Genomic DNA, 21401 nt, shown 5'->3' on the forward strand with positions numbered 1-21401 from the left:
GGAGTAATGATTTCTGTTACAGTATATGTGGATTTAATCCTTTTCAAAGCACAGTACATGACTTGAAAATAGCGCTCAAATCGGCATGCTTACAGAGTATGTCCTTTTTCCATTCAGGGCACATTCTTCTGGTTCCTTTCTCTTCCTTGGCATTTGCCATGTAAATGCTAATTCAATTATTTGTAAGGGACTGGTTAAAACGTCCTTATCCTTCATATCCTGGATGTTCCTTCTTTCCTGGGTCCTTTTATAGCCTACGTTTTACCACTGATGCTCTAGAAGTGCTTCTCCACCTCGACCAGTGCCGTCAAGTGACCAGTAACGCCTGCAGTACAACAGCTTTAAGGAAGAGACTTTGAGAATGCGTCAGCTGAAGAAGGCTGGTGTTTCTAAACCGAGCCTGGAAGCACCACCAGCTGTGTGCTGCAGGGTTGTAGTAGTTTTTCCAAAAAAATAAAGTAAAATTCTCTGCCTCAAAAAGCAGGAAAATACTCTGGAGTTATCATGAAGTTGCAAATTCATCTGTGTAGGTGCTCTGCAGTATCTTTTATTACTTGTAATTACAATATAAGTTAAAAAGTGTGGCGTACCGTACTTGTGTGGGATGGGAACACAGGCAACATCAGCTGCTAGTCCTCTTTTTCTTTTAAATCAAATTACAAAACATACAGTTTCAGTTTTAATTTTTCTTTCTGCTTCTTCTGGTCTTTTCAATGGAAAAAACCAAAACCTCCCATGCTTGACTGAGTGTATGTGCATTAGGTACCTATTTGCGTATGTTATGTATGCAACAGAAATAGCTGTATATGCATGCATATGGAAATACAAATATTTATACACAGTCAATAAAAAGAGGACTTATCCATGATACTTCTTGCTTGGGTGATTCAGACTTGAAATCCTCCTTCTGCTTCCAAACTCATTCGAATTACACCACGGCTTGTTGTTCTTCCCAAGCCATCCTAAATTGATGACTGAACATTTTCACTAATGCACTTCTATTATTCTCATCCAACCATTTTTTTCAGGGTATCAACAGAAAGCAAGCATTACCACAGAATCTTTCCCCGATAAAACACCTTCCCCAGCTTCAGCTTCCTACAAACAGCACGAACGGTGTGGAAAGCACATGCTTTAGTCATTAGAGAGCCTCTCAGGGCAGTAATCTTTTCTGACTGAAAACTAAAATACATCCTGTGAATTTTTGTGTAGTATTTTTTAAGGTTTATTAAATTCATCTAAGTATATTAAGATACGTGAGATATGTTTACATATGATACCTGCTCAGTGTCTTAGCAACTGTACTGTATTACCTTCTGAACAGATTAAATGCTTTGAATCATCTTTTAAAGCAAAAAATAACTACACCTAAAGGTATTGCAAAACTTCATTCTAATCAATTTATATTTAAAGTTTTTAGATGCAGCCAGCCAATTATCCTTCTTATTGCCATCTCTTTAAGTCAAATTAGTTTCTTCTCTAGCTCATTATTCTGAGTACTCAAGTTTCAAAGCAACTGAAAGTTTCTTACAGTTATAAAATCAGCGAGTGTTTCTGAATCACAAGCTATACAGTTCAATAGAAAATATATTAACTAAAATATGTCACAATAATTACAAAGCTTCTCAGACAATGGCATACAGTGTCCCGAGGCTACTGAAATCTGGGGTTTCTGACATCTGATAAAGAACAGTCTGCGCATAAGGTACGAGTAAAACTAGAACTCTAACGCTGCAAGGGCGAGGTGGGTGTTAGTAGGCGCAGAGCACCACCAGCTCCCAGGGAAATGAACAGCAGAGGAGGAGGGCACTGGGCATCTCGCAGCGCTGCACAGTGACTGTTTGGATGATGTATTAAAATGTCCTTTGAATGTTTTCCATCTTGATTAAAAAGTCAGAACTACACAGAAAGGAAGTCACAGCAAGCATTCTATATATAAACAGACTGTATCCACATAGTTTATTTCTCACAGTTCTCCTGACAATTGAACATTATTTAAGAACATACTGTATACACAGATAAGAAGAAACATACAAAATGTTTTAAATGATGCACAACAAAATCCAGCAGTATAAAAGAATGCATGTGAACCCTTGCTCACTGCTCAGGCTAAATTTAATCACTGTTTAAATAGTAATAAAAATACAATCTTTCATGGATCTTGTGCAGACTACAAAAGAGGAAAAATTATTACCATATATATGATTTATATTAGGCAGTTTTCTTTGATGAGTTGCACTCACAACTCCAAATACAGAGGCAGAAGGCTGTGTATTTTATTTTAAAGGAGTTAATGTTGAGTATTAGAGACTTTACACAGTAACTACCACTGGCACTTTTCACCATATTTTGTACACATCACATGATCATCTTATATAACATTACATTTAAAAAATATATCTGAGTGACAATTTTATAACATTCACACACCATGAGCTGGTTAAGGAAGCAATGCCACAGTTGCCCCCTGTAGTGCTTCACTGTTGGTAATATAGAGTTTGTTGTGGTTTAAAAAATAAAATAAAAAACCCAACCAAAATTAATAAAATTGGAAGTCAATGGGATTAAGCAGCTCCAATTTAATAAAGGCCTGTAACCAACCATCGCCGAGACAGTGAGCAGTTTTTAGAGTATATCCTAGAAGCAAACACTGTCATTGGTTAAAACCTTGCCTAAAGAAGTCAGTTACTGTGCTGAAAACTATTTCACAACAAAACTGCAAGCTACTAAACTGTTTTTATATAAATACTTCATCTCCTCTGGATCTCATTATGACCAAGTTCTTCAAAGCCTTTGGAATTTACTCTATCTTTAATGTGTGCTCTCATTTCTGGCTCACCCTTTTGTATGTTTTTCTTTTGTGTTTAGATTCACCACCTAAAAATGACTAACGTGGTGAAAGAAAACTCTCCCAGTGAAACCTTCTGCACACTAGGAATGTTCAGCTGCTGTTCAGTGATCTAGAACCATGACAGCTCAAAGCTGTAGTTTGACAAGTACACCCAGGAAGCTGTCATGCTGTGAGTGACATTTCAGGGAAAGCAGAGTCTTTCCAAAATGTGCACAGAACTAACAATGGTGCCATTGTTATTTTTCAAAGAGGATAGTAAGCCCAAGATGGTAGATCTGCTTCCCATGTCATCTATTTGCTGGAAAGTAGTTTGGGTCAAGATAATTGTAACTGGTGCCCTGGGACATGCAGTAGTCTCTGTCTAAAAATGTCTCTGCTCTGTAAATAGGTTCTAACTGATGATCTTCCTTATGAATCTCTGTTTCATGCAGACTGCAAGGGAAAGAAAAAGATAACAGTTTAAAATTCAATCATTTTCCTTAACTTTCAGAAACAGTGATCATATTAACAGATTCATACTGAATTTGGTACCAACTAATTCCTAAAGTGTAATTTCCCCCACTATTCAACAGTCGCAAACCTGTCCACTGCATTAGGAAAAAAAGATTTATACATCCAGAATATGTTACAAAATGTATCTCCCAGAAATACAAACTAAAGTATCTTCCACTTTACCCAAACACAGGATATGTTTCCTATGCTGGAGCAAAGATTTCCAACATACATAGCAACTAAGCCACATAAAGAGATTCAAGCTAATTACAAACAAGTAGAAGTGTTTGCTGCTCACCAGTCAGAACAAGAATCACAGAAATCCAAGGACATTTCTTGAGGGCAGTCTTGGCAGTGCCACCGAACACCCTGGATAGGTTCAATTCCGCAGTTATCGCACTGTGAAGCAAATGGAAGAGCACTGAAAACACACCAACTGTAACCACTTGCATTACTAACATTGTACACCAATACACCATTAAAGGAAGACCTGTACGTATGTCATTTACTGCTAGCCCAGAGCTGAATTCCCCTCACCAGAGATCATAATGTGTTTTGGATAAAGAAGTCCTTGTACTCTATGAGAGGCCCTCCAGAGCCCTGGGGATTGATGAATTTTTCTCTCGCTTTGTGTCCCAAATGCTCCATGTTGACATTATCCTCCTGCTCAACAGAAGCAGACCTAGTCCTGCCTGCAGTCACTGCTTATCCCCACGTGGCTGTAAGAACTGCTGTGACACAGCACATGAATGTTACGCTTCTATAGCTTATGTCCAACCACAGAAAATGTGTAACTATAGATCCACTTTCCACGGCAGAAGAAAGCAGCAGGACTAGACCAGCAGAGCTTGCTGGGAGGCTGCTGATGGGCTGCTGCAACAGGTCAGACTGATGTCCTTATCAGACTTCGGAAATGTAACACCACATTTTACGTGGGCTGGAATGAAAAGCCAGGTGGCTGGGAAGGAAGCAGGAGAACATGTTCAGGGAAGGGAACAGAAGTCTAAAACTAAAGCTGAGCAAGAAGCGGAGAGCTAATCCCCTGAGAAGAATCAGGGACAACACAACAGGAGCTGAGTGAGAGAAGAGTGTGGCATGAAGATGAGGAAACAAAATGCAAACAAAACATCAAGACTGGATGAAAAATTCATGAGAAGATGGAGAATAGGGACAGAAATGCAAGAATATTTGATAAAGAAAACCTGGGAAATGGGACTTGGAGGTAAGGAGAACTTTCAAAAAATCTGAACTATGAACACTGCTGGAGAGATAGGACTGAAAACATGGGAAACCTCCCTGTGCTCCCATAGCTCATCTTTCTCCAGAACCTGAAGTTCTCTCGCAGCATCCCTGAAACCCATTTGAACAATAGCTCATTCCTGGCCACAATTAATCCACTCAGGATTACAAACACCTTACAAACAGATTTATTTGCAAAGGGATACAGCTGCATCCCTTCCTTCCACAGATGGCTTTCAGAGTTTGAGGGCTGATAATGAGGGACTAAGCACACTCAGGACTGTTCTCTGAAAACATCAACTTCAGAATAATACTAAATACTTGAAATAAAACCAAAACCATCTGGTTCCCGTTATCTCAATTTGAGAACCAAGACAGTGGAAACCCTTGACCTTAATTTCTGTGCTCTGACTTCCCTTTCCCCATGAAGCAGAAATAATACCATGCCTTTCATTTCCGAAGGAAAAAAAAAAAACTATCTGCAAAGTGCTCTGATATTACAGCAATGAAAGCCATAAAAAGCCCACTAGGGATTCAATAATTCATTATTCAAAGTAAAGTTTGAATAATGTGTAGTAAATGAGGCTGAAGGCCACGCAGAACTAAGTGTTCTGAATGTCTGCTGATTAGGTGAGCTACATCCAACCCCGTGGACAGAGCAAGGCACCACTCCTAAGGGAAAATAGCATATAATTATGCCATTTCATAGCTTACTATAATGCATAATAAAATCAGATTCAGATCGCAAAGAAACTTCTAAAACTTTGAATGCTTACACTGCATAATGCCAATTTACGTTTCAGAGTTTTAGCAAAGCAACCAATTTGTTACCCAGGAGTCTGATCTGTCTTAAAACTTCACTCTTTTAATCTTCCCAAATCAAAGAGGAATAGCAAAAATAAAGAGCACCTTGGTGGTTTAACAACATGATTACATCTGTCAGTGTCAGCTAATGAGCCTGTCTTAATTTTCCAGTCCTTATGAATGGAAATTTAAACCGAGTATCTTCACATTCTTATATAAATAGGGATTAGGAAAAAATACTTGCTGCATAACACTAGACCAGCTGAAGAACCTGTTCTGACACAGCAACCAGCTACACAGAAAATCCCTTGCAAACTAGAAAATATAGTTTAGAGATGTCCTTTCTTTCATGCAGCCTGAGACAACACATTATTTTAACTTAACATTTAATTTCTTCGTTTCACATAAACACTTTTTCATGTCGTCGCTTCAACTTCTGCAAGTCAGTACTTGATAGAATTGGGAAGCTGCTATAAAACAAACAAATTATTAATCTATTACTGCTCTCATTTGAAATCTCTGTCCCTTCTCTGGCCTCAGGTAGAGACAAAATGATAGAGAATCACCATCAATGAATCATTGTCAAATCAGAGTGTAGTGTCAAATCAAATCTTTAATGATTTAATACAGATCTCAGGTTGTGTTTTCATAACAAAAATGAGGAAAAGGCAGCACGCTTACTCATTTCCACACAGTATCAGTAGTCAGTGAAACCTGAGCTATGAGAAAAAGTGAGTTACTTGGGTTGATTTTATTAAAAAGTACAAGAAAAAGCAGACAACAGTAAGCAAGAACCAAGGAACCAAATGTGCTCTATTAAACAAAGCCTTTTTAGGAAATCCAAACCATGTTGTCTTTGAAAATATTTACAATCCACTGAGTAACAGAAGAACATCTCTTAAACTCACCTTGAATCCCACATGCTGCACAAATCCACTTTCTGCATGCATCTGCTGGAGTTTCTGTTTCTTCAATTTTTTAAATTCTAACAGTTCTTTGTATTCAGGTAACTCTCGATATGTTATTGGAATACTCTCTTCATCCTGTTCATGGTTAAAGAAAAATGAGGAACATTCTTTACTTTGAGACTGTATATTCCATAAATCCCTATGTATGATTAATAACCTTTGAGAAAACATTGGCAATATATCCTAAGAACTCTACTGGGCAATTATTATTTAAAACCTAGCACAAAACAGCATATACAAAATTTACACTTTATTTTGTATTATTTATACTTTATTATTTGCACTAAAACAAAAAACACAAACAAGCTGATTCTGGTGAAGACTTCAGCTGTAGTATAAAGGAGAGAGCAGCGCCTAACTAATTCCAGGTTTTTTTCTCATTAGCTCATTAGATGAGATCATTACATGCCTAACTGCAATACACACTTAATCAACTTATCCATACACTGGGGGTAAAATTGTAGCTGTAGTAGAAGCCTTAGCTTTATTTTAGTTTAAAATGCTTAGCAACAGATATTATACTTGAGAACTGAAATTTCTGGTCAGTTTTATCAAAGTTAATTGCTCTTTTTACTATTCTGTGGGATGGTATGGAATAATATTAATGATAGCTATGATCAACTGCTCTGATGTGCTTTCTAAGATAATACTAAAAACAAATGACACCCCAAAAACTTTTTACAGCTTTAAGAATTTTTACACAAACTCAGGTTTTTAAAATATCCATAAATCAAGTCAGTACCAAGCATCCATTACATGTATTTTTTTATTATAAGACAACAGTCCATCTCAACAATATTAACTTCTCACCTTTACCTGTAAGAAAAAAAGTGATGAGAAGCTTCATTCCATGACTGGAAGAGTACAAGTTTCAGTTATCCAGCTCCTTCATCCCTTTACTTCATGCTGTCTCTTAACAGCTTAAGAAAACAGATGGCTATTTTTTGCTAAATCATGAAGAATTTTGTCTCCCTACTGGCTGGTGCAAACAACTTTGCCAGGGATTTACAACAAATGATTCTTTCTTTTAAAAGAAACATGCCATTTCTGTTTTTTCTCATGCATTTTTCTTCCACAAAGTTTGAAGACCTCAATGTTAGAAGGCAGCAGCTCTCTTTCTAATTCAGATACCCATTTCAAGATGGCTATTTAATTGTAGCAGCTGTACTGGGTAGATGCCAGCTGTTTTCAAAGATGACAAGTCTTTACTGATGTAGAGCAGTTTGCAGATCCTATACCGACAGGAATGTTCCGTTATGGGAAACAACCACAAGACAGTAATCAAAATTCTTCTAATGTAGCCTATACACATAATTTCAACTTTTTACAAATCTGTGACAATTAAAGAATCTGCATTATTTAGTAACTTTATTGAAGGCTTGTTCTTTAGTGATGAATTTCTAAGGCCTTATCAATTATGAGCCTATATGAAAGACTAAACATTAAAAAAAAATTCAAGGATAAGTGACATGATTAAATTGTGTGGTGATAAAACTACATTCTCTTAATATAAAACAGGGATTCAGTTTCCATGCAACTCTCAAAGGTTTTTCTCAGAAAACCTGCCTGTCTGTAAAATAACTGTATAATGAATAGTTCCTTGTGTGGACACTGCATTCTGCGATAGTAAGTAGTTGTGTTCTAAAACAATTAGACTACTCACAAAATACAGTAATCATAACAGGAAAGTAAATTCATTCTGTTGAGAACAGAGGATCTTTACTTGGGTAACAATTCATTTATACTAAAACAATTTTGCAGGAATGGTTACGCCAGTCAATCTGACTGGCAATATCCAGGCAAAATCTTTTGTCTTTACAAGGGAACAGCACGTGGTACTTCCATTGTAAAGAAGTCAAAGGAAACCTTTCCTATAATTTTCTTGCTATGCTGAATCTCTTCTCCACCATGCTGATGCAAAGTATTTTTCTCTAAGTCAGTGACTGTCACTAAGAGACCTGACTTTTACCATTAGAAGTGAATCCTGTACATTCATTTTGAATATATTTCATTATCACCTTTTTCTTCCAAATTGCTTCTATTTTGCACTGATAATGGGGATCTCTTTGGTAACTGAGCTCACCTTTCCCTTTCTATATTACTGCAAGGCATAAAAATATCCATCTGGAAAAGCTGCACTAGAGGAGAAAGAAAAGCTTAACCCAGTGGGGTGGGGAGAAGGACAGGGTGGGTGGGATGGGATAAGTCCACCATTATCACTGCACAAATGTAAACCAGCAGCTCATAGCCTAATTAAAATAAATCCCAGCTGATTTATGGCACCATATTTAATAGAGTTAGGACACCATGGCAAAACCAAGATGTTTTAGGAAAATATGCAGAACAGTTCTAAAATAGGTATTTAAAAACAATACAGAATGAAGGAATGTTTGCTCAAAACCAATTCTACAGAGATAAATAGTAACCTGCATCGCTTCTAATATGCTTTTTTCTTTTCAGGCCTTTTAAGGTTCTGACAGGAATATGAAACATTACCCAGTCCGACAGAGAATACAGAATGTGAGTGAAGATGAGATTCAGGACTGACTAATAGATGAGCAAATTTAATAAGGAAGACTATGCAGTGCATGTAAAAAAGTCAGTGAAAGAAACAAATGGACTTCCACTGGGTGGCCTCAGTACTTCTGTTATGCAACAAGCTGTTCACACACAAGATGTCACTAAGCTCACATACCCCCCAAAAAACAGTAACAAGTCAGGTTCTTCACTCTAAGCATGGTAACACCAGTGATTCACACCAGCTGTGAAACTTACCGAGCATCCTACCAGTAGGATATAGTCCCTCTATGATTCTGTATGTAAGTGGGAAAGATACGTATTTGAATTCTTGTAGTAGTATTATTGAATGTGATAAATTAGGAAAGTGGAACGCTACACAATGTAATAATACATTGGGTTAGGATGTCTACTAGAATTTGCCTCTAAACACATAAATTTGATTGTTGATTGACAACTCAGTCTGTTAGTTCACGCTTTGAAGCAGATTTCCAAAAAGTCCATAATTAATTCAGCTAGTGAAGGAAGACAAAAAAAGATGCCAACAGCATTCAAATTTCAGCAGAGCTCTGTGTAACACATCTTTAACCAGAATCTTAACTATAGAGTTCATATGATGTTCAAACCTATCTCATGTCAAATCACTTTTTGAAAATATGCAATTAAAACTTTTTAAAGGTCTTTCAGGACCAAAATGTTTACTCATTCCTTTCCATGCTTCTTTTTCTGACTTGGGCTAACTTTTCTGCAATTGGAGGCCATTATATGAATTATGTATTTGAAATTCAAAATGGCTAATGAATCTTACCACAATTTAGTACTGATTTGATGATATTTATTTTATGGCAAAGGTGTTTAATCTTCATATTATTCACTGAACAAGTTAAAATGACAGTAAGCAAGACATTCTCTGACTGATTTTAATCACGTACCGATACTTCCTCTTCTGCTGCAGTATCCATATGGCTGTGAAAACTGCATCTGTCATCATCTTCGTCCATATAAACTGGAGGTTCATGAGATGTCATGAAAGTTGAAGGTTTGAAAAGATGTTTATTTAAAGGATGCTGCCGTCTACTTGATGACTACAGTAAAAAAATGATATATTTTTAAAAACATTCCTTGGCTATTATTTAAGTAATCCTCATTGGTAAAACCTTGCCAGAAATTTGTTCTTTTGCACTAAATAGGCTATCATCTTTTCCATTATTTCTACTTAAAACTCTGTATCAGAGCCTCATACAGCTGGAGTTTTTGTCCACCACAACAACTGAAAGATGAACAGCGCAACACTTCTTTGGTATGAATGCAGACAAAAAGAGCCCTTACCCTAAAAGCTCTACCACTAAATAACTGAGACTGACAACAACAGAGAAACAGAAAATAAAGCTGTTAAAATTTTTGAAGACTGAGAACTGAAGTACACACATATTTAAAAACTTCCAAGAGTCATGAACAGCGTGAATGTGAAACTAAACAAAGAAGCAGCTTTGAACAGGTCCAAGATCCAAGAGACCAGTTCATAATCAATACTAATCATCAATTTATTAATTTGTGCCTCAGAAAAATCTAAATCTAGGCTAATTGTCCACATTTCTTTCCTAGTCCAGGGAGAGAAAAGGCAATTCACTGGTTTCATAAAAGGTTCCCGAGACTAAAGAAAGAATCGCTCTCTGAAGATTCTTTTTCATTGGCACCGACTGGAACCTAAAAAATGTTAGACGAGATAAATTACTCCATTAGTGTATATCTAAAACCTTTCAACTTTAATGCTGTCTGAAGGTATAGCATGCACAGCAGGTTTAAAATAGATTACTTAAAGGCACTCAGCCCTCATTACTTATTCCCCATGGAAAAATATTAAATACGAAAAAAGAATAATTTAGGGTGAATGAAACTGACTCAACTTTTTACTTAGCTACTTTCCAGGCCACCATTTTGACATCTTAAATGTCAAATCTTACATTCCTCAATTTAAAGAAAAAAAGTGAATCAAAAAACAGAAGCATGAAAAGTGGATTTTTTAAACCATGAGAGGCTTGTCTTACACTGTGTCTAGCTTCTGTCACACAGATAAAGCATAAGGAATGTTTGCAGTAAGTTGAGACTTTTTCTTTTTATGCAAGACTTTTTATCCCAAAGGTTCTTGTATCAGTAACAAACCTGTAATACTGCAGTACAACCATTTATCTCTAAAAAGGGATTCGACCTCCGAAGAGGGAACTAGCAGTATATTACAGTTGTGCGTATCTGTAAACGCAAATTGTACATGAATTATCTTCAATGGAATGTGGCTAATGCAGACAGAAATATAACAAGGAATTGAGACTAGCTCCATTCACTCTTCAGGGAAGAGATGAAGTTTGTAGTTACGATTGGAAGATGGTTATCTCAGATCTGCAGAAGAACTACACTGCATGAAATAAAAAGGAAATAAAAATGAACATTTTATTCTAAGACTGATGTACTACTCACTGCGTAGAATTTTTTCACCTGCTTCATGATCACTGACTTCCTGGGTTTTGCTGCTTTTCTGGTTTCCTTTAAGATTTCAACCCCCCTCAAAATAATTCTGTTTATAAGGCTAGACAGTATTTCAGCTTGAGCTAACACAGTGATTTAAATTTTCTGTTAACAAAAAACAGATCTGCATTCAATAGCAAATCTGGAAATCAAGAAAGGAAAACTGTCTCTACTTAAATAGTAGCACTGTTACACATAGAGTTATGACCTAGGAATTTAATTGAGGATTTGAATACTCTTTTTAACATAATTCTACTTCTGGTGAAGAATGAACTAAAATGCTATATAAAAGCAGAGAGTTTAGCATTTTTCCTGTGGGAAATGTGTCTTTTGGATTAACCTTAAAATCAGGTGCATTAATGATATTATATAAGCATTATATTGAAAATGATAAGCCATAATTGAAGAACTGCCTAACAGCCCCAAATCTCTGATTTGGTTTTATTTTCACCAATAGTAGATAAAGGTTATATTATATATAATATATTATAATATATAATATAATATAACATATAATATAATTATATATAATTATATAACTAATGCATCCTGTTTAATTTCCTGTATCACTTATCAGAAGAGGCATTATACCATATGAAGAGATATACACAGTAACTTCAACAGGATGTTCACGAACTGAATAGGCTTCTCACCTCCCCAATAACCATTTAAAAAAACCATCCTGGGCAATCCCCATGGAGAAACACAAGAACCTTTTTGTGAAACATCCCTTTTGATGCAATTACTTACATTAAATATATCTATGGTTTTAATCCTCCAGCAGATACATGCTTGAAGTATAGCATCCAATTTCCATACTTGTATCATTGGCAATTAAGCAAATACTGCAGTAAGCTTATATGCATACTCAATATCAAAATAAGGAAAAGCACAGCATAAGCATGACACAGGCTTCCAATAACCCTTTGCATTTCCTTTCTGCCACATAACGTTATCTGCACTGAAGACTTTGGAAAAACTACAGCCTGTCAATCTGTGCTCTAAGTAGACAGCTATGTTAGCAGACTGAGAGCTCAATTCTGACACACACAATATTTGCTTGATTTTTGTATCTCCTGTTTTTCTTACGTGGGATACAAACATAAAATGGAGATGCTACCTCAATACAAACCAGGGCACAACGACCTTACTCTAAAGACCTGGTAATGAGGACATGATTCACAATGTGAAAATAGATGTAAGATAGATCTGGTCTACATATACACTTAAGAAAAATCCGTAGGACAGTAACATTACCACTGCAGTAGAAGAATGTTAATAATTTTACAAAAAATATGTTTCACTCTTGGTTATACTGTACTTGTATGCTGAGCAACAGGATTAAGTAACTTTATGGATCACTCTTCAAATTAGTGACAAATATGGTTAAAATGTCACATGGGTACCGATGAAGCATTCCCACTGAATGCAGTTCTGAAATACAGTTATCTGCTCCCTGACAGCATTACTCACATTCCATAATAACAGTTTCCCAAATAAAACTTAGAGAAGAAAAGACATGTGACTAAGGTCATTTAAAATGGTAAGGTGACATAAAGAATTTAAAGCATTATAATTTTCAGAAATTAGTTTTTAACCCCTTTTGAAATTAGCCCCACAGTAAACTGCACAAAAATTTAGGGTTCTGACACATGAATCTCACCACAGTATTTAAGGTATCAAAGTTTCCAGCTGTTTTTTTGGTTCTTCTGCCAAAAAGCGCTTTTCCAATAGACAAGGTGGCAGACAGAGTCATGCCTGCACCTTCCCTGCTTCTGTTTATAGAGCAGAATAGTAGGGTAAAATCCCGGTGAAAGTAAAATGGCATTACCATGCTGGATGGCAAACTGGAAAGCCCCTGATACAAGCACTTATTGTTTGCAGTACTCAGAGACAACTGGGGATGTGTAACATTCTATCATTAAAGATGAGATGTGGCAGATTTTTTGTATCGTGCCCCTCTGGCAGTAACTTTTGTTCCCAACCTTTCAAGGGACTAAATGGGCAAATTGCCTTTTTGCAGAGCAGTGTAAGGCTTACTCTATTCTTAAACAGGAAACATCAGGGACACCGGGATGCAAAAAGTAGTGTTACTCGACAAAATGCCATTTTAATAGATTTTAAAGACATTTGTAAACACAATGGTAACAAAAAAACCCAAACAAAACAAACAAAGCCCCCACAGAACCTGAGACTACTCTCTTCAAACATCACAAGTACCCAAAAGTACCACATGACTGAAATCAAAATATATGACTGGTCTGAGCAGAATTCTAGTCTTTTTTTTTTGCAAATGTAAAAGAATACAGGCCTGAGAAATCTTCTTCTCATCCATTTCAAGATCTGGAAAAGCACTGTACTTTAATGGTCATTTCTATGACAATTCTAGCTCAACCACCTTATCTGTTGCAAATCAAAATAAAACATGACATTTCAGTCATTAGCCTATGCTTGTGCTAGTTCACTTATATATAATTTTCTCAGTTTTTTTTTTTATTTAGAAGATGACTGTACAACAAGAATTACAGGGCTTTTTATTTCTTCCCACAGGGTTTTCATCCTCTTCAAGATCATGTACTGTAAACTTAAGAATGAGGAAAAAGTACACAAAGACCAATCATTCAACCCTCTTAGTTCAGCCTGCAATCTGACTGCCATGTTCTCTTTTCTGACACTTCATGTCCCCAAGATAATTAACACGTTGATGTAAAACTAGAGTAGCACTCAACTCACTCTACAGTCCAAATGGCATAAGCAAAAGATTACTTTATTAAGCAAAAATTACATGCAAGTTGGAACTAGCCTGTAAGAAAGCACTAATCAAGACTTAAATCCATTGATGATAGTAATGATTTAGACTCAATCTGCATGCAAATGAAAACAGAAACACAGAATTACTGCTGTGATATTATCTCACCTTTTTGGAATATAAATATAAGTTTGGAGTTCTTCCTGGAACTGGAATACCAGCTTTAGTCAATTTAATAAAGTATTTTTGCACTCTACTGGCAACCTAGAAAAACAACATGCGACAATTAAGTGCCAGATGAAACATAACAGGCCTTCGCTTTTAAGTTTTGCAGCACTGCTACATTGGTTCATAATATAAGAACAAGAAATCCTCATTTTCTACTGTGCAAGAAGTACTCCAACCATTACCTATGTTATAATACTGCTTTTGTAGTATTTCGAGATACCTCAAAGGCAGATTTTGAAGAAAAAAACCTAGCATTGTTTAAAAGTACACAGGAAATCCAGCAAAAATTGTGATAGAACAGAATGAATTTTAGTAGTTTGTAATCTGCTGAAGCTAAACTTACACTTTAACAATGACAAAAAAAAATCACACAGCATCCAGAAAGTACTTCTACATTTTATTTATAAAATAAGCAAGCATACATTTTTTCAGGTATGGAGAAATATACCTGTAAGTACAGATACAATCAGAGATGAGGTAATCTTGAAAAGTGAAATATGTTTTATAATTTTATCTGAAAACACACAACTGAAACAGGAAAAATTAAAATACTGTAAGCACAGAACATCAGCAATTTTAACTTCTGGTCAAAATGGTGAAATTATGTAATTTTAAGGGAAAAAATCCCAACAAGTCAGATGCAGATATACTCAGTGACTCCGTAACTGTGTCCTTTTGCAGGTCTCAGCCCACAGAGAGACTCAGCCCCCATTACAGAACTAATTCTTCTGTCTGTAAGTATTCACATGTGTGCCCATTCTGCAGTATTGAGGTGAAGGAAATTCAGCACTCTGGTGAAACTCAACCTGAAAGCAGCTGGTGTCACTATCTATATAGAATTAAATGCAAGCTGTCTAAATCTAATGAACATCTAGGTCTGGCAGCTTTCCCTTGGGCTTTGGGGCACCTTTAAAATTCTGTGTTTGAGATCAAGAGTCACATTTTAATAGTAAAATGCAGGCCTTCCTGTCACATTTTTAAGAGAAAGTGATTACTAATAAGACACTGGATTTCATTTATTGCTATTAAAAAAGACATCTACAGACAAATCTTCTATGAATCTGTATCAAGTGCTAAGATGCAGTGATTGACATCACTTTTACCACAGCACAAAGCAAACGGTGCCCAAGCAGTCAAATGTTTTTCCTAAAAAAATAATTGTTACTGCTTTATTTTTGAACATTACAAAAAATAAACCCTATTTTTTAATCCCTCAGTTTATGACCTGGGGGAGGAGGGGTGTTGACAGAAAAAAAACCCAAATTAGAAATAAATCACTTTGGTGTTGAAGAGAGAAATGGATATAATCTGTTATTAGCGCTTCCTAAAAAGCTTAAAAAACAAGAAGTCAAGGAAAGGGATTTACTTGTTACCTGCTTTGCTGTTCTATTTCCCAGTTCATCAGCTATCTTCTGCCACCGTCGGGATTCTACTTCCTCCGGTGGATACTTCAACAGCAATTGCTCAAGTTTTTTCTAAATCAACATGGAAAAAACATAAATAGATCTTTTCTAGTAGCGGTATGAGTTGTCAAAAGATGACATGGGACTCTCTATTTTTAAGGCCTTTAAACATTATTAGAAAATTTGCTTTTATTCTCACGTATGTTACTACAGCTACAAAATGGAACAGTTTGCTCCTACCTGTTCCTCTACAGTCCACAGCTGGTTAAAAGTTTCAGGTTTGGTCTCATCACAAAGTCGCCCCCTTATCATCTGCTTAAAGACAGTATAAAAATGGAACACGTATTTAGAAAAAGTACAATCAGGATAACTTGATTTTAACTGTTTCCTTCTGAAGTAAAACCAAAACCTAAACAAAAAAATGCATGAAAATTTGAATTAAAATTTGCCCAAACCCAAAATAAGTTCTCTGATTTGAGTATATGAATGACATAATCACCAATATTAATGTTTAAAGCAGCACTTAGGATTATCCCTACCCCATATTAGAAAAAAAAAAGGGGGGAAAAAAAACCCCTATTTTGTAAAATTTTATCTTTCATTTTGTAACAACTACCTGTGGACGACTGTTTGTAGAACCTTCTGGACCATCGCTTAAAGGCAAGACAGAGTACGAAATAGACTCTCCATCCTTCTTGGGATCCAAAGGACTTTTTGGTCTTGCAGGTATACCTACTGTAAGCAACAAAAAAGGAATTACTAAACCTGCACACTGGTCACTGCTTTCTTATGACATATGCCCACTTTCCTTTTACCTTTGTCAAAAATCAGCTTTACTCTCCTACTGTTACGTTTTCTGTTTTTAAATTCCCTCTCAAAATTTCCAAGGCTAGTGGTGTATTGGTCCCAGGCAATCTCAGGGAGCTGAACAACTCTCTGAGGATATGGAAGACCCATATCAACCTGAAAAAACAAGAATGAGAAATGAAAAGCAATATTTAATGCAACTGCTGCCTATCCAAACATAAAACTATAAATCCTGATAGGTTATGAAAACCTTTTTAGCTAACAGGAGAATTTAAAATTGGATTTTTTCAAGTGCCATGCAGCACACAGTCTTTTTTAAGAAGGTATCTTTCAAAAATAATACACAACAGTGCATATACAATATGCAGCGGCACGGTCAATGATGGCTTATTGAGCATAAATCTTTAAAGCATGTATTTCACAGCTGAAATCAGATGACTTCAGTAAGTCATTCAACTATATTCTGACTTCCAAATCCTGTTGCTATCTTTTGTTTTGTTTAAACATATTGCTTGCCCAGGATCTGTACCTTTTTTAAAACAGGAAACTGTAAGCTTCTGAGTTTTACCATCTGATAAACCTAACATCTGTTTTACACTGATTTTGTTGTCTTCTGACTAGAACACAGCTGTTGCAAAACTCAGCACTTTATTTCAAGGTCAACCTTCTTTTTGTTTAGAGACAAAAATACACCACATACTTTCAACAATCATTAGTATTTCCCTGTATAATGATCATCAAATGGAACAGTACTACATCATGCATGCTATTATATTAGCTCATCTCAAAATCTAATGGAAAGACAACTCCTGAAACCAATGGGCTTTTATCAGACCTCTCTTTAAACCTAGGTGTCAACAAACTTATGAGAACAGCACCATAAAATACCTACTTCGGCTTCACTGAAATACATGTTGCTACTAGACTAGAAGGTCAAGCACGTTTGCCACTGGTAGATGTGGCAGCGAGAAAGTATTCAAACTTCAAGCATTTTTCAGTATCCCTGTTGCTAGTTTTTATTAAAGCTTGAAAATAAAATGTTTCCTTATCAAAATTAATGCTCCCCAATATTCTATGTTATCCAGAACGCAGGTATGTTTTCTAGTGCTCATTTTGGCTGCAAGTTACGAACTACATTTCCTGCTCTTTGAAACATACCCTACCAAATTACACTCACAGCACAACATTTAACTTTCTTTAATGAGAAAGTTATGAATTCTTGATCTGATGCTTTTCTATGAATTACTTCCAGTCACCTCTACATTAAAATGCCTAAACTACAATTAGAAATTTGAAGGTTACATTTCTACATACCAAAAAAAGGAATGAAAGCATATCTAATAAAATCATTGAAGACCTAGGTCTTACAGATTTAATATGAAAACAGAGCAACATTTGCTCAGCAGATAAAGAATTTTAAACTCAATGTTTATGCAAGTATATACAGAAGTCTGATTTCTATAGATGATGCATTACTAGTTATTTACAAAAAAAAAAACCCAACCAACCTCAAAGTAAGACTTAAGTAAAGCCCATCGAAATACCTTCTTCTGAAGTCTTTCCACAAATCCAATAGGATCTTTCAGCGCTTCTCTCTGGTGTCTGCCTAAACTTTCAAGGTCTTGAACTGCTTGAGTACGTTGAGCCTCGAGTACAGCAATCGTCTGTAACAGTCTCTGATAACTACAGAGACAAAGGAAAACGTCTCACTAAATTCATCTTTAAAAGTGACCCCACCCCCCATCTAAATACTAGGCATGATTACCTACTAGCACCTACCACATTTCATAGCTTATCTGAAACTGTTCACAGACATTTTTACGGAATTATATAAAAAATACACCAAATCTATTTTGAGAAGTAGATGAGTTTATATAAACCCAGTAAAAAAACCAACAAACCAAACAAAAAAAAACCCAGTGATTTCTTTTAAATGTAAATTCTACACTAGCTAGAATAGTATGGTATCAGGGACAACCTATTCATATTCTCAATAGCTATGACCAACAAGCTTTGCTTACAAAGTCTCTTTGACTTCAAAATCAGCTTCCTTCTAACCAATACAAATGGCTCTACCATAGAATTTTAACATTTCACTCAACCACTCACAGGGTGGACACGAATGGCTTAGAAACTGCATCTATCATTTCGCAGAAGCCTCATCTTGGAGCAGAATATGAGAATCATTTATAAAATGTAACAATAAACCAAGGAATAAGTGATTTGCAAAATAAATACATACAAAACAGATTCCTCTAAGAATACATAAGTTAAATGAAACTGTGAGCCTTCCCTCAAACCTGCTGTCTCAGATTCACACACAATCTTGATAGTCTATTTAACAGATACACTCAAGAGTCACTGATGTGACTATCATACCTTACCCAATAATGTATGTTTCCCAAACTGTTTTCTATAAAGCTGACTCAGGAAATCATATTATATTGTAACACAGCCTTTAAAAATGGGTAAGTACATTTAATACCTTTAAACTTAGAGTTGCCCACTTCAGTTTCCAAATCATATAGTCACCCATGGCCCCTTTGCTGCAAATTACTGTATATCAACTTTTTTCATGCACATGTTTTCTGACATTTAATATTATAACTGTATATTAGTTCAGCACAAAATGCAACCTAATGTATAATAAAACCAGATAAGATCTATTCACTACTACAGTAAATTTTCTTTCTCTTCCCTTATTGCTTAAACAAAGACAAGCCTAATACAATGAATTCCACATGTATTACAGAAAAGATCCAGAGGTTATTGAGCTAATGGAAGTTTTTCAATTTACTGCATTGATAATTGGCTAAGGATTTAAGTAGAGGGATGTAAACAGCCTGAAGGCAAAAGACAAGCTTCGTACCACCAAATACTGAAGTTCCTACCTAGACATTAAACTTCTGCCTCCCCATGAAAAAGAGTAATTTTCTTTCCACTCAACTATAATATTTGAAAACATAAAAAATATCTATATGTTCTCAAATTTGAAATAAAAATACTGAACTCGTTTAAAAAACAGTAGGATACAATTATGTTATGAACTTATTATTACTTAAATTTGTCTGCACATGATCAATTTTATATGCAACTAAGACCTAAAATGCTTGTTAAATAGGACACTGATATTGGAACAGTAGAGGAATATTTTCAGTACTGGGAGTTGTGCTCCAGTTTCTTCTAAACAAAATAACTTCACATAAAGGAAGATAATTATTGGGACCATTCTTGAACTGGTGAAAAATGAACTCAGAAATAACTTAGGAACATAGTAATGGCACATCAAAACTGACCTGAGACAAAACCACACATTGGTGCTACAGGCTTACAGGAATTCCACCACACATGGAATTAAGATCTTAGTTACTACCAACAGATTGCTGCCCAGCTTTGTGCTTTTCCAAATGAAATTGAAAGAAAATAATAATTTCATTTAAAACATTTACATAGAAGAAAAACGGCAACCAAATGTTGGCGATTAAGATGAAATACTAATTTAATGATGATAATCGTGTGTAAAGTGGAGGAAGAAACCATTCAAATGAAGTGGCCGTAAATAATTTCGTCTGAATGGAAAGAGAAGAAAATGCATTTTGGGAGAAATAAAAACCCAAACAAGAACACTCAACTCCAATTACTTCCCTCATTAAAATAGTCACATGACCTCACTGAAGCAATCACTGACCTGAATACAAAGGGTTCAGAAAAGATACCTCTGGTCTTCATGGACATATATATAATACTAGAAAAATGTAAGGATCATTCAAAAACATGTCATGTGATGCTGATCTGTGCCTATATAGCACTATTATAATGAAATAATTCAAGAGAGAAAAGGGGGGTTTTGAACAAACTGTTCAGGCAAAGATTTCCTGGCGCTCTTTTTAACTCTGCTGAAGAAAAGTATTATCTTGGAGCTATTTACTTTTAACATACATTTCCAGTTCATACGAATTAATATAATCTGAAATCCAGGAATAAGACTGCAATTTTATCAAATGAATATCAGAAGTACTGAAATGCACCAAAATGTGAATTTTGGGGTCTCACATTGCCAGTAAAAAACTGAAAATACTAATCATGAAATGCATAGTTTGCATGGTCCACATTCAGGTGCTTCAGATTTGCTGTATTCTCTCCAAACCACTGCACTGCCTTTTAAATTCCAACACAACTTCTTAACTCACTGTCTTATAATATGGCCACATATGTTCTTTTAAGTTTTGAACCACTACTGTTTTCACATGTTTTTATAGGCTTTTAGTTCTCTGGCCCTACATGACTGTAATAAAGCCAAGTATTTCTCAGAAAAAGCAGTAAGCCAAATAACAACACACATGAGCACTTTCTCGAAGCCTCTGTCTGTTCTGGCTTCTCAGCCTCAAGCAGTAACATGATACTTATGGCGCATTAAGCAACAGACTGTCTGCATAATTTCCAGGACTATATAAAAAAAAAAAAAAGAAAAAACTCATGGCTAACAATTTTACGGTACATCTTCCAAGGTTCTGTGTACATAAGCACAACAATTATGACTCAAACTACCTTCTGCAGTTGGGCTAACATCCTCCAAAATTTAAAAAGCCTAATGAAGATAAGAAGAAAGTTAACTGGGACCCTGTTCAATAAACCCAAAACTGGTTCCATCCTTCAATGGATGCTCAAAGAGAAATCTCTAAATTACCCAGCTACAGTTACGTAACTTTTTCGGAAAGATCTGTAAGGAATTACCAAGGAAAATTCTCTCCTCTGCCAAAACAAACTCATCCAACTAAAACTGCATAATCTGCGTAAACTCACAGTCAGTCATATCCTCT

General features: G+C 35.7%; 1 protein-coding gene across 4 annotated transcripts in view; it reads right to left on the reverse strand.

The window, feature by feature from the left end:
- Positions 1-1934: 1934 nt before the first annotated feature.
- ZZZ3 (zinc finger ZZ-type containing 3) overlaps positions 1935-21401 on the reverse strand; it is a 35295-nt gene continuing 15828 nt past the window's right edge. Inside the window, exons 3-12 of one of the 4 annotated variants that reach the window (XM_061451548.1) lie at positions 18126-18264; positions 16590-16737; positions 16391-16506; positions 16015-16086; positions 15745-15846; positions 14312-14407; positions 9804-9956; positions 6295-6429; positions 3642-3742; positions 1935-3283 (exon numbers count right to left, since the gene is read on the reverse strand). In XM_061451548.1, coding sequence (XP_061307532.1) covers positions 3139-3283; positions 3642-3742; positions 6295-6429; positions 9804-9956; positions 14312-14407; positions 15745-15846; positions 16015-16086; positions 16391-16506; positions 16590-16737; positions 18126-18264 — 1207 coding nt within the window. In that variant the 3' untranslated portion in view covers positions 1935-3138. Of the gene's footprint in view, positions 3284-3641; positions 3743-6294; positions 6430-9803; positions 9957-14311; positions 14408-15744; positions 15847-16014; positions 16090-16390; positions 16510-16589; positions 16738-18125; positions 18265-21401 lie in introns of all 4 variants that reach the window. The other 3 variants (XM_061451547.1, XM_061451546.1, XM_061451545.1) reach the window with 3 other exon arrangements.

Source organism: Pezoporus flaviventris, unplaced genomic scaffold (genome assembly GCF_033815535.1).
Source record: "Pezoporus flaviventris isolate CSIRO_AGI_PZ_B2104156 unplaced genomic scaffold, CSIRO_AGI_Pfla_v1 ptg000013l, whole genome shotgun sequence".
Lineage (NCBI taxonomy): Eukaryota > Metazoa > Chordata > Aves > Psittaciformes > Psittacidae > Pezoporus > Pezoporus flaviventris.